The sequence below is a fragment of the Mobula birostris genome, chromosome X, assembly GCF_030028105.1.
Source record: "Mobula birostris isolate sMobBir1 chromosome X, sMobBir1.hap1, whole genome shotgun sequence".
Lineage (NCBI taxonomy): Eukaryota > Metazoa > Chordata > Chondrichthyes > Myliobatiformes > Myliobatidae > Mobula > Mobula birostris.
The window spans coordinates 37,748,823-37,762,348 of record NC_092402.1 but is presented as its reverse complement, the minus strand read 5'-3'; the positions used below and the strand labels follow the sequence as shown (position 1 = coordinate 37,762,348).

The 13,526-nt window shown below is 40.0% G+C and overlaps 1 protein-coding gene across 1 annotated transcript in view; it reads left to right on the top strand.

Annotated features, from left to right (window-relative positions):
* Positions 1–13,526, top strand: part of LOC140191498 (G protein-activated inward rectifier potassium channel 1-like) — a 63,970-nt gene that overhangs the window by 16,141 nt on the left and 34,303 nt on the right. The window contains exon 2 of the mRNA XM_072248951.1: positions 12,328–12,544. Within this exon, the coding sequence (XP_072105052.1) occupies positions 12,328–12,544 (217 nt within the window). The remainder of the gene's footprint in view (positions 1–12,327; positions 12,545–13,526) is intronic.

The window sequence follows — 13,526 nt, the reverse complement described above, 5'->3', positions numbered from 1 at the left end:
GAAACCCTTCACCAAGACTGGAAAGAGTGGATGAAGGCAGAATAAGATGTTGGGGAGAGGGGAAGAGAACAAGTTTGGAAGTGATGGGTGAGACCAGGTGAGAGGGTAGGTAGGTGGATGGGGAAGTTAAAAGTTGGGAGGTGATAGGTGGAAAAGGTATAGCGCTGAAGAAGGAGGAAGCTGATAGGAGGGGAGAGTGGACCATGGGAGAAAGGGAGACAACACAGGAACAGGCCCTTCATCTATGATATTTATGCTGACCATGATGAGTCGAGGGACCAGATCAAAATTACATGAAGAGTACTTCATGTGCAAAGAGCAAGAGAATTTCTGTGATCTCCCAATCACATTTGCTGAGGACTTCTGTCTGGAGATAAGGTTTTGGATAGCAATCATTTGGAGGGCATTGGAGAGGATTGTGATTGGAGGAGAGTGAGATGAACCAGGTTTTATATGAGATTAGGTGAAGCTCTCCTTCTGATGGTCTCCCCACCTGAATTCCCTGCTTCAGACTCAGATTTATTTATCACATGTACATTGAAACATAGAGATGAAACATGTTGTTTGCTTTAACAACCAACAAGGTTGTGCTGAGTGCAGCCTGCAAGTGTCACCACATATTCTGATACCAATATAGCATGCCCACAATGTTCATCAGAACAACACAAGCAACAACAAGAAAAAAACAAAACAAGACACCAACAGCAAAACAAACTCACACATATAGAGATCTTCAACCTCAAGGCAGGCCACTTCTGGGCCTCTAGTTCCTGGCTCTGGATTCTCAAATTCACAGATACCAGGCCTCCAACTTCAGTCTCCTCCCCGGGGCTTGACATTTAGGTTTTGACTTCTGGACTCACATAGACCTCTGACCCCAGTGACCTGGGCCTTCGTGATTCCTTTGGTCTCCACCTTTGGTCTTTGACCTTCAGCTTTCTAACTCCAGACTCACCATGCTCTGAACTTTGACCTTCTGCTTTGTCCTCAGGACTTCGTTGACGACCGGGTATCAACCCCCAGGACTCGCCGATCAGTAGTTTGACCTTCGGGCCTTGACTGCCAGACTCTCCCGGGCTTTGTTTGACTGATGAACAACCAATGACCAGGTTGTCACACATTTCAGCTGAAGAATGTTTTTGGATTCGCCCAACCTCAAGCAGCTGCTCTCTCATTTAATCTGTTGGGGCAAAAAGCTGTTGAGGGTGGACGTGCAGATGTAAGATGAAAGCATCACTTAACGCCCCAGTAAACATGACATCAGTCAGCAATTGCAAATGTATTGACCTTTTACAGATATTCCCTATAGCAGTCTGCAAAGCATAGAAAATGAAAGCTTCAGTGACTTTGACTGCAAACAGGCTTGCTGTGGCAAGCTGATTGCAGGCTCACTGCAGGCAAAGATACAACTCTGTGAGAGCCCTCTTGCAGGCACATAGTTCCCTTACGTGGTAATCATGAGAGTCCAATAACCCAACCTAGGCATGACAGGACATGATTTTAGATAAAGCTTGAGGTTTCAGCTTGGTTGAGTCAGTCTGGTTCAGCACACTCTTCAGGACAGGATCGATTATGTATCGATTTGATCGATAGCAAAGTGGGTGTGGCACAGAAAGTCTGTGATTTCACTTTCCTAAAAAAATGCATCTGGACTGATATGGCTATGGTAAAGATTATTAGTGTGCAGCTCAGACTGAACATTGGCAGGTTAGGTTAAATTTCATATCTGAGCAGACATTGACAAAATTGCCGGAAAAAAACTAATGTTGTGTTCAGTCTGTGCGATCCTACATTTATAAGCTCTGTTGGGTCAGAAAGTGTTTCTTTGAGAGCCTCTCATTTTATTTGTTTTCAGTTGTGTTTCCCTTTATCATCTGCTGACTTTCCTGTTTTGGGCAGCTCTGGCTGGGACGGAATTGTTAGAAGGACCCCACGGAATACAAAGTGCCCACTTAATTCAGGAAATCCTGTAACAACCACGTGCAAAGAAATAATCTGTAAAAAATGCATCACATCTGCCCAAACCTATTTTGTCTTTAATCTGAGAGTAAGTGTCATTTCACTTTAATGTTAATCATGGCCCAGTTATTAGCATTCTTATATATGAGTTAAATGCTTGTATTTCAAGCTGTGCTCCAGAAATATGTATAGAAGTACATATCAATAAATACTTGCAATTTGATGGATGTTTATGGACTTAAAACCTATATCTTAAGCATATTTCTCTCTTCACAGATGCTGCCCAACCTGCTAAGTATTCTCTGTCCACCAGAGAAAGCAGGATCTCCCAGTGGCCACACATTTTAATTCCACATCCCATTCCCATTCTGATATGTCTATCCATGGCCTCCTCTACTGTCAAGATGAAGCCACACTCAGGTTGGAGGAACAACACCTTATATTCCGTCTGGGTAGCCTCCAACCTGATGGCAGGAGCATTGACTTATCTAACTTCCATTAATGCCCCTCCTCCCGTTCTTACCTCATCCCTTATTTATTTATTTGTTTGTTTGTTTGTTTATTTAATTAATTATTTTTTATTATTTATTATTTTTTCCCTTTTTCTCTTTTTTCTCTCTCTGTCCTTCTCACAATAACTCTTTGCCTGCTCTCCATCTTCCTCTGGCACTTCTCTCCCCCTTTCTTTCTTCCTAGGCCTCCTGTCCCATGATCCTCTCCCTTCTCCAGCTTTGTATCCCTTTTACCAATTAGCTTTCCAGCTCTTAGATCTATCGTTCCCTCTCCTGTCTTCTCCTATCATTTCGGATCTCCCCCTCTCCCACCCACTTTCAAATCTCTCACTATCTCTTCTTTCAGTTAGTCCTGACAAAGGGTCTCGGCCCGAAATGTCAACTGTGCTTCTACCTATGGATGCTGTCTGGCCTGCTGCGTTCCACCAGCATTTTGTGTGTGTTGCTGCTAAGTATTTAAAATGTTTAATTCTTTATTTCCAGTATTTATAACTTTTTGATTTTCAGTTCAGATTGACACTTCAAGTGAGATTAAAGGAAGGTTGCACTGATAAATGTGCCATTTACCCTATTACACAGAATGCCTAATTTTCAGTGGGTCACAAAAAATCCAGGTGCCAGATTGAGCAGCTGAGGGCTTATTTTTATTCATCATATACAAATTACACCTTAGTCAAAATCATAGAAACAGATTATCTAGTCAAGATCTATCTATGGGAGCTTCCACTGCACAAACTTGTTACTATATGTTCTAACTTAAAACAGTGACAATTTCTCAACATTGCCATTGGCTCTAAAAAAGCTTTTAGATTATCTAAAATATGAAAGCTACTATAGAAATGGAAGGTTTTCATTTTCTACATTGTTGGAATTAACAGCCTCCTAATCCATGTCCCTAGGCCCAAAGGATATTAGAAATTATGTGTTAAAGGAGGAAAGTCCTTGCATTTAACTTCCTGATTTTAAAGTGCATAGTTACATGAACAAAATGAAGTCGCTGAGGATTTCAGTGTAAAGAAATATTTTATTTCAGAGTTCAATGAGACAAGGGCTATTTTTAGGGCTTTTTTTTTGCAGAATATTTGCCAAGATCATTCCCCATGTAATAGTTCTTTTGGAGTATCATTGGTCAATCCTGGGATAATCAGGTCTTCGCAAATCAATGCTGGATTGGGAGGCTTCCCATGTAAGTCCGCCTCAGCTTTCAACCTTCCAAAGTCTGCATCATTGCAAGAATGCCCCCAGGCTCTCTGATGTTGCTCTCAATCCCTCAGGTAGCTCAAAATAAAAACATGCCTTTAACTCTTTTGTTCACAGCCCCCACCCCACCATCCAATGATCCCATAGGGTCACCTATATTAACCCCACTCTTCAGTCCCTACCAATAATTACCTCCAACTGTCCTCCTACCAGGGATCCAGGCCCTTGTAGTTCTAGCCCTGCCTCTCTCAGCTCAATGAACATTCATAACAGGGAACCCTTAACCAAAAAATTGCTGCATTGCCTTTCTTGCACACCTACTTGGGTACGTAAGGAAGTCTCGACTATATTTGATTGAGGAATTGCATTCTCAGCTTTTTGGACATTCTCCCTGTAAGTGCAAGATACCCCCAACCAGTGTAAAGATGATTAATTACCCTGTCAATCAGTTCTGGAGACAACACTGCTGTAAATTTACTGAGATTGATTTCATGCATCTACTTTATATGTAGCTGCTCACCGCATTTTTTCTGAAGGAAATTTACGCATGTTAATGGGTGAAATGGCAGCAATTTCTTTCATGTAGCAGTTTCTTTCTTTAAATAGACTACTTTCTGAGTGAACTATGAACATAGAACATAGAACATTACAGCACAGTACAGGCCTTTCAGCCCACGATGTTGTGCCAATCTTTTAACCAACTCTAAGATCAATCTAAACCTTCCCTCCCACATAGCCCTCCATTTTCTATCATCCACGTGCCTATCTAAGAGTTTGTTAAATGCTCTTGGTAGAACGTTCCGCACACCCACCACTCTCTGTGTAAAAAAAATTCCCCCTGACATCCCCCCATTCTTTCCTCCAATCACCTTAAATTTATGCGTCCTTCTGCCACGGGAACAAACCTCTGGCTGTCCACTCAGTCTGTGCCTCTTATCATCTTATACACCTCTATCAAGTCACCTCCCATTCTCCTTCGATCCAATGAGAAAAGCCCTAGCCCGCTCAAGCTATCTTCATGAGATATGTCCTCAGACCTAGACATATCTTGGTAAACCTCCTTTGTACGCCCTCTAAAGCTTTCACATCCTTCATATAATGAAGCAACCAGAATTGAACACAATACTCCAAGCGTGGTCTAGCTAGAGTTTTGTAGAACTGCAACATTAACTCACAGTTAATTTACTTTGTTTACAGTATGATTTGTTTACTGTGGTTCAGACACCAGTTCTCAGTGGCTAATGGGGTTTCAAATAAGCACCAGCCTTATCTTTTATCACTGGAAATGAGATGCTGCTGATAATTCTTTTGAACACTGAAGGACTTCTTGAAGATAAACTCCTGTTCACTGTTAAAATTAACTTTTACTTTACTTTTGCCTCTTGACCTTGTTTGAGGTTTAAACAAGACTGTGTAGACATGAAAATGGCACTGTTTATTGGGTCAAAATGGGACAAATAAACAGATTCTAATACGGTCTTATGTAATGAACTGAAACATTCAGCACCAGGCAGCAGAATGCATTTTGACTTATTTGGTAACTATAGTTATTTTGTTGAAGGTATTTCGACTGCTTCATTAAATTTGAGACCGTGAATACGTAAATAGAATACCTGCATATCCATTACAGATTCCAAGTTAGAATATTATAACTTAGAACAAGATCTACTTTGCAATGAAATAATTCAAAATCAGAGTTAGACTGAATATCACTAGCATATGTCGTGAAATTTGTTGTTTTGCAGCAGCATTACATTGCAAAACATAATAATAAAAAGCTATAAATTATAATAAGGTAAATTACAATAGGGTGCCTAAAACTTTTGCACAGTACTGTATTTGTCAACATGGAGCAGAGAGCGAGTTTGTAACTCTGGCGGGAGTAAAGGATGTTGAGAATGGTGAGGGTGGAGTGTGCCAGGTGACAGAGAAGGAGGGCCAGGGCCAGCAGAATACGAATCTCCTGGTTTGTCCACAGATTTTGGTTTGTGTATGCTCAGTGCGTTCTCGAAGGCGCCCACTTATCCACACAGGTCTTGATGAAGTTGGTGACAACTGTGGCGTATTCATTATGCTGTTGATGATTATGATGATGTTTAACTTCATAAATTTGGTAACAAAATCCTTATTCACACAGTAAACAATATACATTTGATGGCAGGGCTCTTAACAGTGTTGATGTACAGAGTGATCCTGGGGTCCAATTCCATGCCTGCCTGAAAGTGGCTGCACAAGTTGACAGTGTGATAAAGAAGGTGCTTGTCTTTATTAGCCAAGGTATGGAGTTTTAGAGTCATGAAGTTATGTTACAGCGTTATAAAACTCTGGTTAAACTGCATCTGGAGTATTGCCTGCATTTCTGGTTGCCGCATTATAGGAAAGATGTGGAGACTTTGTAAAAGGTGAAAATAAGATTTGTTTATTTTTATTTATTTATTTAGTGATACTGAGTTGGCCCTTCGGCCCAATGAGCCACACTGTCCCAGCAACCCCACGGCCCCAATTCACCCTAGCCTAATCGTAGGACAATTTACAACAGCCAATTAACCTACCCAGTCTGTCTTTGGACTGTGGGAGGAAACCAGAGCACCTGGGGAAAACCCATGCATTGCAAGGGGAGGATGTACAGAGTCTCCTTACAGAACAGCGCTGGAATTGAACTCTGAACTCCGAATGCCCTGAGCTGTAATAGCATTACACTAATCACTATACTACCATGGTTCCTATGTTTTGCGGGATGCTGCTTAGATTAGAGGGCAAGTATTATGAGGAGAGTTTGGACAAGCTATGGTTGTTTTCTCTAGAGCAATAGAGGCTGAAGGGAGATCTGATAGAAATTCATAAGATTCTGAGGGGAAACAGACAGACAGATAGTACCATTTCCAGGTTTGAAATGTTTAATATTAGAGGGCAAACAGTTAAGATGAGAAGGGGCAAATTCAAAGGACATGTGCGTGGCAAGTTTTTATAGAGAGTGGTGGCTGCTTGGAGTGTGCTGCCAAATGCGGTAATGGAAGCAAATATGATAGGGACATTTAAAAATCTCTTAGATGCAAGAGAGATGCAGAGAATGCATGGATATGCATGAGTATGCTGAGAATGGAGGGATATAGTCTTGTTTAGGCAAAAGGGAATCATTTTATAGGCTTTTAATTAGTTCCGCACAACATCATGGGCCAAAGGACCTGTTCCTGGGCTGTACTATTATGTTCTATTCTGTTTTTATTACATGGTTTTCTTGTAGGGAATAAATCCCAGTTCATTAACAAAATGGCAGAAGGACATAAAATAAAACTTTAATCTCTGAATTTCAATCTTAACAGTGGTGTGCTGAAAGTAAGCAAGAGAGTTTTAATGAACTGATTTAAAGGTATAAATCAGGAAAATGTATTTAATTTAGCCATGGGTTTGAAGAGATGGGAGTTTTGCTGCACCTGTACAAAGCTCTGATGAGATCTTGTCTTGAGCACCTGCTGCAAATCTTCCTTCATTCATGTATGGATATGGAATATGCTGGAAATACTCAGCAGGACAGGTAACATCTGTGAAGAGAGGTGCAAAATAATGCTTCGGGTTGATGACCTTCCACCCTCTTTCATCTCGTGTTGACATTTCTCTTGTCACTTACTAATAATTACAACCCTCCCTTGGTTTCTCACCGCTCTGCCTCCCCAACCCTTTCTCTGCTAAAATTTGCTTATCTCGGACAGCTCTCAATACTGATGAAAGATTATCAACATGAAGTATTAACCTTACATCTCTTTCCACAGATGTTGTTTGACCTGCAAAACATTTCCGTTGTTTTCGGCTTTTATTTTAGATTCCAGGGATCTGCATTATTTTGATCTTTTCCTGGTTTTTATTAAATAGGCAGATTAGTGATGTTGGAATATGAACAATTAGTGTTAAGATGTAAGTCAGCCACGATTTATTTGTTGGAAGAAACAGGATGGAGGGGTGGTGACGAGGTAGGTAGTTGAATGAGTTATTCTAAAACTATTTCCTTTGAAAATATAAACAATTACTTTGGATTGGAAGTCAGTAAGTTAAACGACTCATTCATTAAAGCTCTAATGATAGTCCCATGGAGATACCCACAAAGAAATAAAGTGAATTAAAATGAGTAACATCTTTAGTGGTGTTTGGGGTTTTTGGTCACTTTATGTGTTCGTTATCAACACATTTTCTAAAAAGGATGTTGACATGTGACCGCTATTCACTTTCTGGGGCCCAAAAGGCTCCTTTGCTAATCTCAGCTTTCTAGCACAGCAGCATGACCTTTCTAAAAGGTCAGAGTTGTTTTTATCAAAGTTAAACTTCTAACCAATACTCCTTGCTCAGCTTTTTGTTGTAAACAAAAACCAGTCTTCAGTTCTTAATGTAAATTACAAGCAGCAATCAGCTTGAAGTTAAAAGCACAGCTTTGCAAACAGCATTGTTGCAAAGCACAGGAAATGATGCTGGTTCACATCGGGGGGCAGGAAACTAAGAAATGTAGTTTACAAAATGAAGGGAGAATTCGTGTCTGCATTATCCAAACATAAGACGATGGGGTTACTTTGCACATCAAACATGATCACAGGCATAGCTATCTATCAATGGTTGGGATATTTGTGTACTCAGAGAGTCAGCCCTTACAACATTAATTTTAAGCATCTGGGATCTCTGTCCGTCAGAAGCTTTTAACCATCTGTGTGGATAACTTGGATCCAGCAAAGGCATCTGAGAAAGGTTACATGCAAATAACGTCAATTAGTAGCAAAGCAGTATTAATATTAGAAAGCATTGGGGATTGTCAGGACTGACAAGGAGAATAACAGAAAGACAGGGTGACAGAAAGAAAAACTAGAATTCATTCCTCAACCTTCAGTTCCTGTGATGTATGACTTGTTCCTCTGCAACTCATTGGTATGTTCTTTTAGTTCATAAGAGTTTAACCTGTGTTGGGAAATCCTTTTTAGTTTATAAAGCTTTTGTAATTTGGAAATCCTTTCCAAATCAGAAAACCTCTGTGAGTGTTAACTGTGTGTTGAGAACTATCTGTCTAATTTAAAAGTGTATCATTAAAAATAAAATAAACTGTGCTTAAACTGCTTCATTAGCTGGAAGTATCTCCTCATTGGTATGGAGAGGGAAACACACCACTCAAGTGAAGGGTATTTGCAGCTAGATAGGGGGAGTAGCTAGTCCTCGAAAAAATATAACCTACCAACAGTGAAGGTACCTGTAGATACCCACTGTGTATCTATTTACTACTATCAGATGGGGCTTAAAATCTTCCATGGAGTTCAGGGTTTTTCAGACAGCGAACGAAATTCCATTACACCAAAACAAGTATCATAAGGTATCATAAGAAGTAAGTCACTTTTTGGGTTGTAACTAACAAAGCCAGGCCTCCACTGGTGGTGGTGTTTGGAGGGTGGTAGTGGAGGCAGCAGACTGAGATATCCATGCCACAACTGCACTGTTTCCTACATCAAATCTGAAAAGGTTGTTCATAAACTTTCATTATTTATGATGTTGCTATTTTCAAATCTCGTTTGCATTTAAAATTAGAACACGTAGTTTCTTCCACTGTCAGCTTCTGGATGCCATTTTTATGAGGTCTGACCCTGGTTAAAGTTGATAGTGGGCTGCCTGATGAACCAGTTAGAGGGAGTTTGATGGAATTGAATAAAATACTGGGCTCTTTCAGGTGGCAATGAAGATTAAACTCTATTTCTTAAAGCTAAGTCAGGTGGGTTTTTGACAATAAACTGATGGTTTCGTTGTCTTGGTGTCAATTTTACAAACACCAATGTTTCAGAACTGAATTCAAATTCTGACCCTTCCTTTGTGGGATTGGTTGTTGGGTTTCCAGCTCAATTACCTTCATGATAAATTTGCATACACATGTCTGAGTTACAGGTCTGGTATCATAACCATCAGGTTATTCTACCCCATTATCACCCTGCTTTATTAAGTAATTGTAGCTGTTTAACACTTGTGTATTCAATCAGGCCTCTACATTCCTATCCATTGGTTTTACAATACAAATAACATAATCACTACACTCCCACAACCAAAAGTTTTGATTGACAGTGAAAACTTATTTCATTTCTGAATTCCTAACCAACTTTTGGGATTCCATCATGATACATTAAACAGAAGTTATTACTTTCTCACAATCTTCATTCAATGCCTATTTGAACAGATTTATTATAAGTGCAATTAATGTCTCAAGGGGAACAATTTTTTAAATCAAATTGAGATATTGTCATGTGCCTGTACGGTGAGGAACAGGTACAATGATAAACTTGCAGCAACATCACAATCATGTAAGTATCGACTACACAAAGAATATAAACTATACATACAGTACTGTGCAAAACTCTTTGGTACATACATACATATGTATAGGCCTAAGACTTTTGCACAGTACTGTAGTAATTTTATGTATTGCACTGTACTGCTGCTGCTGCTGCAAAAAAAACAATTTTCATGACATATACGAATGATGATAATCCTGATTCTGATATGGGCCTTTATTGTGGACTGAGAATGGGAAGGGGACAGGGGAATCATGGCTGGAAAAGGGGGAAGGAAAAGGGGAGAGAGAGGGAAGCACCAGAGAGATATTCTGTAATGATCAATAAATCAATTGTTTGGAATCAAATGACCTTGTCTGGTGTCTCAGGGCTGGGTGTGTCTGCACCTGCACCACACACCCAGCCTTGGCACCTCACCCTCGCCATTCCCAATATCCTTTGCTCCCGTCAGATTTACAAACTCGCACTTCACTCCACATTGACAAATACAGCACTATGCAAAAGTCTGAGGCACCCTAGCTATATATATGTGCCTAAAGACTTTTGCAGAGTACTGTAAATTTTACATGTTATTCAAGATAATGAAGAGATGAAAAGAAAAGATATTAGTGCATTAGGGTTAGGGTAGTGTAAGAGCTGATTTGTAGTGCTCCATTACTGAAGTAGAGTTAGGATGCAGAACTTCAGTCTTCTGTACCTCCTTCCTGACAGTCATAGTAAGAAGAAGGAATGACTCAGATGGTGGGAATCCTTGATGATAGATATTAATAGAACATATAAACATGTCTTCAAACATAACACTGACTTGATGTTTTTCTTTAGAATAGATATACTGATGAAGTGCATCTAAAATTAACTGGTTGCGATGGGTTTGAATTAAATGCATCAAATAGTAGAAATAGTGACAATTTACTTTCATCAATTTTTCACTGTGATATGGTTAAGCACGGGATTGGATGACAGTAATGTGGTATGGATGCATTCTAATTGATTCTGAAATCAGGTCTGAAGGAAAGAAATTGATGTTGCAGAAAAAAAACAAATGGGGTAAAATGAAATCTGCTGAGATGAAACTTAAAAATGATGGAAGCTGAAAGGCGGAATGAACAGAATGCATTAAGAATGTGAAACAGAATAATGGATAGGAAAAATGAAGGAATAATTAAGAAAGGAAGAAATGAAAGATGAATTGCACCAAGTCCTCTATTTCTAGCTGTGTCAGTAGTTAGTTACACTTAAAATGACAATGAAAATTTGATTTGCATTGTAATTAAGTGATCCATTTTCTCAAATATCTGTGTGAGATAATGCTATTTCTCATATTATTTCCTTATGGAGAATGGCGGGAGAGTTACGCTGGGGAATGACCATCATCGGGCAATTATGGGACTCACATATCTTAGAGGAGGCACCCAAATTGGGACCCCAATAAATGAAGTCCTCTAGTTGATTTTGGTTCCCTTCCCAACCAGATCTGGCTTGACCCATTAATGTCGCTTCTGGCCCCATGAAGTATAGGCTCCAAACCCATATTCCACCTGGCCTCATTCCCTCCTTACTCTTTCTCCCAAAGACTCTGATCTTTCCAACTCCTTAACCCATATCCTTCAAGATTTCTCCATCCACCTAATCTCCAAATGTTTCCAATGCTCTTCCAATGTTCTTGTCTGTCGTCCTCCACCCCTACTCTCTGAACACAGCATCAGTCCCAAGTGGCATAAAGTTTAACTTGAGCATGTGCAACGCTCATTCATTTTCTGAAACTACTGCAACCAAAGTTGTTGTCAATACCGTTTCGCAGTGCCTGCTTTGCATACCTGCCTGAGTTCACTGGAACTTGCAGGTAGATGTTTTTTTACTTGATCATTTACAAATAAAAAGTACCTATTCCCTCTCTCCTGCTAATTGTGCGATTATCTTACCTCTTATTTTCTCCATTTTGATAGATGTGTTCCCCTGCTCATTCTTTCCTTTTAGATCCTACAAGGAATGCTCCCTCCTTTTCACCACACCCTAGATGTAAGTAAAATATTGGACATACTGTATCTATTAACCACAGCCATGCATACTGTTCAACTTCTGCTCACTTTTAAATACTAAAGGCATGTTAGGATATACAGATCCTAGAAAAAGGCTGCTTCAGAAGTTATGGATTGTAACACTCAAGCAAATCATCTTAAGTTTAAAACAAAAATCAACTGACCATTTTAATTTTATTTCTGACAGTCATGAAGGTAAATATATTGGATGCAGTTTGATGTGGTATACCAAGGCTACTGAGTGTTTTGAAGCAGGAAAAGCTACAAGGAATTAACTGCAATGACAATATTTTTCTCTCTTGTGTTTAGTCCCGACAGACTCCAGAAGGCGAGTTCTTGCCCTTAGATCAGTGTGAGTTGGACGTCGGATTTGGCACAGGTGCAGACCAACTGTTCCTTGTTTCACCTCTGACTATTTGCCATGAAATAAATCCTAACAGCCCATTCTTTGATCTATCTCAACGATCTCTCAGAAATGATCAATTTGAAATTGTGGTAATACTGGAAGGAATTGTCGAGACTACTGGTAAGTCTGTTTTTATTTCTGTGTGTCATTAAAATATTTTATTTCTTTACTTTATAAACAGTTCATAATATTTCCATCTGCCTCCTGTGCCCTTGTAATCACCCAGACGTTCTTCATTGTGGAGTACGCCTTGATTTTGCTGTGACTGTGACAAGTCACTGGAGACAAAAGTTGATAGATACAAGAAGTCTTTATTCAACACAGCAGATCTTTTGGAAAATCTATTTCTACTCTCCTGACAGCAAACAGTACAGTAATTTCTTTTCACACAAAAAGAACATAAACAATTAACTGTTATTCAATGGTTGAAATAACTTCAGCATTTTAAGTACAGACATGTAGTTCTGCAGAATTATGCATTTACAATGGAAGCACAACTGACTAAACACTTCTGAATATTCAAACCCAGTGGCTGGTCTGAAGGATTCTAAAACAAAACTCTAGATATCCAAAGGATACTCTTTTGGTACAGTGTTGAGGGATGACTCCATGGATATAAAACAGACATGAACTGAATTGTGTATTAAGCAGTAGGGGTTTGTCTTTCACAATGTGTTCATACAGGAAATGGCCACTTAATGTGAAGAACAGAGTAAGAGCACCACTGGGTGAAGGCAGGGCACCAGGGAAGATGGACAACATGGGAGGCACCATCAACAGGACATTCAGCTGGTCAGACCTGTGGAAGATCCCACAAGCCAGACTCAGCTTCCTCATCAGGGCAACCTATGACAACTTGCCCTGCCCCCAAAATGTTCGCCAGTGATTCGGCAGTGAGGGTAGCTGCCCCCTGTGTGATACCACCAATGCCAACCTCCAACATATCCTGGCAGGACGCAAGACTGCCCAGTCCCAAGAGCACTACTGATGGCAGCATGACCAGGCCCTAAAAAAGCTGGCAGAGGTGCTAGAGATCTGCACGCAGGATGTGAGAAGCAGCCTTTCCCCAGCGGGACAAAAACTCATCCCATTTGTTCAGGCT